The 4,815-nt window shown below is 38.2% G+C and overlaps 1 protein-coding gene across 1 annotated transcript in view; it reads right to left on the bottom strand.

Annotated features, from left to right (window-relative positions):
• Positions 1-4,815, bottom strand: part of ST8SIA6 (ST8 alpha-N-acetyl-neuraminide alpha-2,8-sialyltransferase 6) — a 22,313-nt gene that overhangs the window by 14,701 nt on the left and 2,797 nt on the right. Inside the window, exon 2 of the mRNA XM_072413413.1 lies at positions 3,617-3,790. Within this exon, the coding sequence (XP_072269514.1) occupies positions 3,617-3,790 (174 nt within the window). The remainder of the gene's footprint in view (positions 1-3,616; positions 3,791-4,815) is intronic.

Here is a 4,815-nt window from a genome sequence, read left to right as displayed (position 1 = left end):
GTAAGATCTGCTATGTGAATGGAAAGCAGAAGAGCTGGAGAGGAGAGCGATAGGCAAGCCAGGAAGAATGGGATATTTGCAGATAATGGGTACAGGTCAAGTTGACTTCTTTCCAAGCCAGCCATGTTTGCGGGTGCCTACGTATATGGGATTATCATTTCAGCCAAATCAGAGCCACAAGAACCGTAATAGGAACCGGTCATTTTACCATGCAAAGAAAATTTGGAGGTTCTCTTATAACTTCACCCTACTACCTATTCATACTTATTTCTCTGTGCTCACCTGCTGTCCCGTTCACTTAATACAGTCCTGAATTGAATCTTTGGGTTCCACGGCTTTGCTAACACAGAGCTAATAACCTTTCCCCTAAGATACAATGCTGGAGCTTGGAAAATGGCTGCTTAGGTCTGACTTGAGGAGCAGTCACATTCATGTTCATTATCTTTAAATATGGCAGCCATTTAGATTAATATTTTATTAGCATAGGGATGTAGAAATATGCGCAGGTTAGACCACAGCATAATGCAAAAATGAATTATCTTTTATATTAGTATTATGAACTTATAAAGCTCCATTGTCTTCCATGGCTCTGGGTTTAGGTTATTATCATCAGGTATTTATTTAGTGCCAACATGTGACACAATGATTTATAAAATCCCTTGTTTTGTCAATAATTCTCAAAGTAACTTGCAATATAATTTCCCTATTATGGTCTAAAAGCCAATATAGGAGGAAGCCATTTACTCTACCACTTAGTTTCTGGCACGTGGAAAGGGAGAAGATACAAACTCCAAGCAGAGAAAATTCTGGCTGTGATTTGAACCTAAAACTAGTGCTACAAAAGTACAATTCTAGCCACCGATTTGAAGGTTGCCATGAAGTATTGGGGCAGATGCACATTGGAGGTCTCCAGCTGCCAAATTTCAATATTGTTCTCACATATGCAAAAGTATTGGTTATTCCAAGGGTTATGATCGACAAACGGAGTGTCAGGGGAACATGGCAAAGATGAGATAAAAATTAAAAATTATCACTTTGGCCTTGGAAATTTGAAGATATCGAAGTCCCCTATAATCACACATATTAGAAGGGGTATGCAATATCCAGAATATTGTTTTTGTAAGGTAATTTGGCTAGTCACTAACCCATAAAAGGAATGATCACTTCCTTAGATATTATAATCTACTTAACTCAATCACTTCCTATAAACCTAGTTAAGCAGAGGAATAATAAAATATGATGTCATTTAACACCTGAGGTTAATAGGATTGAAGGATAATACAATTTATGTATTGAGGAGAGGCCAACTTTGTTTTTTTAACTGTCTCAGTCAAATGTAATGGACAAATCAGTATTATATGATGAATTAAAAGCAGCCAGTAAACTGCCTTCCACGACCATTGCTGACCCCATGGGCATTAAAGCGATTCTCTCATTGTTCCATCACTGCTAGCAGGTGCAAAGTGCCTGAAAATAGGGCCTTATATTTAAGCATGCTTCGGTTCTTCTGGAGAGCTGGTCCACCCCAACCCACTTATTTTTATATCATAACCCATCACAATGACAGGCCAACAAGAATGTGTGGAGGTCATACAAAGCAGATCATGTCCAATGCTGCCCAATGGTGGTCCAGGTTTTATCGAGCAGAACAATTTGAAGCTTGGATGGAGTGGGGTCATTGCTCCAGGTATGTACACCTCTAGGTGGCTGTACTTATTTTGTCGGCAGCTATGCAATAAAGTCTCTAGTAATCAAGAAATATAAGTTTATGTCTTGCTAACCTTTCCATCTGAAAATGTCAGATATGTCGAGAATGGAGCTGGTGATGAACACTGAATGGCACATGCAATGCACCAAAAGGACATAAAGCCACCTGGAGGCAGGGAAAAGGTTAAATGACAAAGGTGGCTTTGCATGTCTGCCAAAAACTGGGTTATTTTTGGAATGGGAAACATAATCTCTGCTTTTAAGAACCAACTTTGCTGCTAATATTTGCCTGTTTGATCCATTTCTACACAAACCAGACAAAAGTCTTTAAATCATCTGAATTTTTACATCCAAACTGTGCAGAGTCTGAAAATTCGAGAATGCTTTTTATCCAGATTACCAAATTGGGTGACTTTACAGATACTGTTGGTTTTGATATTAGAAAATCAATGAAACTCTTCCTTTATTTGTAAAACTGCAATAGAAAAGTGACAGCTGGAGGCTGACTGGCTGCTGTTTTATAGGATGTTGGATGCACAGTTGACCACATATAAGAATAATTTGCATAGCTTTGCCCAATTCTTAAGAAAGTAACAAAACTCCCATTTAAAGATTTGTAATAAAAATGATTTAATTGCCATATTTGCATAAAAAGTAATTATTTTACCCCGTATGCAGCCCTTTGTTAATCACTGTTTGGCCCCTGGGCACCAGCAGACATTACCATTTTCCTTTTTTATGTGCAGAGACAGTAAAATATTTATTAAACTGTTTTCTACTTGAAAACTGTTTCTTTATTTCCTTTTAAAACTTTCAGTCTTTTTAATGTTACAAATTCTTTTTTTTCTGCTGTGTATTTTTTTCTTTGACCTTTTACAATGTATCCTGCAGAGTGGAATAATAAATGTTTAAATGCCATTTTTCAAGATGGCTTTAGGGAGGGCTTGATTTGTAGGGAGATTTTAATGGTGGTGATCTCCAGCAATCTCTTGCAAAATGTATTCTTTCTATCACAATCTCTGCAGCTTGTCAGCATTCCCTGGCCATCTGCAGCAGTCTAGGACCATCTACAGTAGAATGTCTAATTTATGACCATTTTTCATACATACATACAGAAAATGGTAAGAATATTCATACATCAATACAACAGTGTGTGTGAACCTTTGTTGATGATGTCAGGGGCTACGCTTATGGTGCCCTATTCCAAGTCAGGTGACCACCACTGTGTTACATAAAAGTTTAGAGAAGAGTTTTTGGTTCTTTTTGCCCCCTCTTTTTGATACTAAATACACCATTATGGGTGATCTAGGACTACCTCCACCAACCTGGAAGAAATCCACCCTTCTTCTGTTAGCAAATATGACCAAAATGAGAACAAAACTGTCCAAACTTTGCAATAAAAAACATAGTTTTTGTAATCTGGTGGTAATCAATGACCTATAACCCACTCCATGCTCCAATATCCAATGATTTTCTCCAGCTATGGGAGCTTAATCAGATGTGAAATGCACCAGTGGGTAGTTGAGAGTGGAATGTTTTTTTTTTTCCCAGATTGCAATAAACATTTTTTATGTTAAAGTTTGGAGGTTTCCCATTTTGTTCATAGTTGAACTCACCTTATGATAATTTACTGCTTATCCGGTGCACCAGCTATGCATTTCGCAGGATGCTTTTTGCTTTTAATTAATATTATTAAACAGGATTTATATAGCGGCAACATATTATGCAGCGCTGAACATTAAATAGGGGTTTATGAATGGCACATATTCAAAATAAGTGCCATCTATGCGATGTCTTTACTTAAAACCAAGGACAGTGTTTTAGCAGCCAACATTTAATTTACAGTACCGACAATAAGATACTAATTAATTCCCTGACACAAGTGCTAATCGTATTCTGGAATCCTTACCTTAGGCAACATTCGGTAAATGTCCTCGGCAATTAAAATGTTCTTTTTGCTTTCCACCTCATATGTGATGTTACTTCCCAGTGAGGTATTGTTCTGGGAGACGATGAAGTTATTAACTGCATTGCAGCATGAAGACAGGTAGAGTCTGCAAACAAAAAAAAAAGCAACATAAATCTAGATGACTACAGTGTGTATGCTCTGTAATAATAAAAAGCTGCTAAATTTACAAATAATCTGTGCAGGGAATAGACTTACAGAAGAATAGAAGGAGAGCTGGATTTGTCTTTGGTGTACGGTAGGAGGTGGCGCTAGTCTATGGAAATACATAGGGGGTTTATTTATAAAGCTCAGAATCAGTGGGAAGCTTTTGTTCAAATTCATGCAGGGAAGTACCGATTGTTTATGGAAGTGAAAAAAAATGCTCAACACAAATACAATCCTTCTTCTTATGTGTGCTGCAGAATGGGAAGTTTTAGGATATTGATACAAGGGCAACACTGTGAATGTCATACAGCATGACTGTTTTATGCTGCCGCTATCCTGCTGCTACACAAAAAGCATTGTAAGAATTTAAAGTGGAACCGGAGGCAGATATATAAAACCACCATCTCATACAAACGTTTAAAGTGGTACCACTCCAGGAGGTAGAGGTTTTTAGTTGAAGAGACATGTAAAGTCTCTGTTACCAAAATAAAAATACAAAAACTTTTCCCTGCTCCTGGTGGCTTTGCAATGTTTTGCTTATACTGCACGGTACATGCACCATGCGGCGGACAACGCAACTCCTGTGCACAAATGACATTGTCAGTGGCCACCAACTGGTCAAAGAAGATCACGGGGGACCTGGAAGAGTCAGCAGTGGAGATGGGGGCTTCTGGGAAATCAGCGCTGATCCTGTACATGTCATCAAAGCAGGGTGATAAAAAAATGATAGGTTATAAGTGTGCCACAATTGGTAAGTATGTTACTCATATTTGCCAGTCCTAGCAAAAGCTCATCCATACTAATGAGTTAGATTACACTTTAAAGGAAAACAACACTCATCCTTCTACATGGGAAATATGCTCCTTGCACTGCACTGTTTTTTTAATTTCGTTGACTTGGACTGGAAAGCAATGCCAACTAGGGTTCAGTGGAACCATAGGGTCCCTCCAGAGGTTGCTAGGTGTTCCATGAGCAATTTGTAACTCTCAGGTCAG

This window comes from Pyxicephalus adspersus, chromosome 5 (genome assembly GCF_032062135.1).
Source record: "Pyxicephalus adspersus chromosome 5, UCB_Pads_2.0, whole genome shotgun sequence".
In the NCBI taxonomy this organism is placed as follows: Eukaryota; Metazoa; Chordata; class Amphibia; order Anura; family Pyxicephalidae; genus Pyxicephalus; species Pyxicephalus adspersus.
Note: the sequence above shows the minus strand (reverse complement) of the source record. Positions and strands in the feature narration are given on the sequence as shown.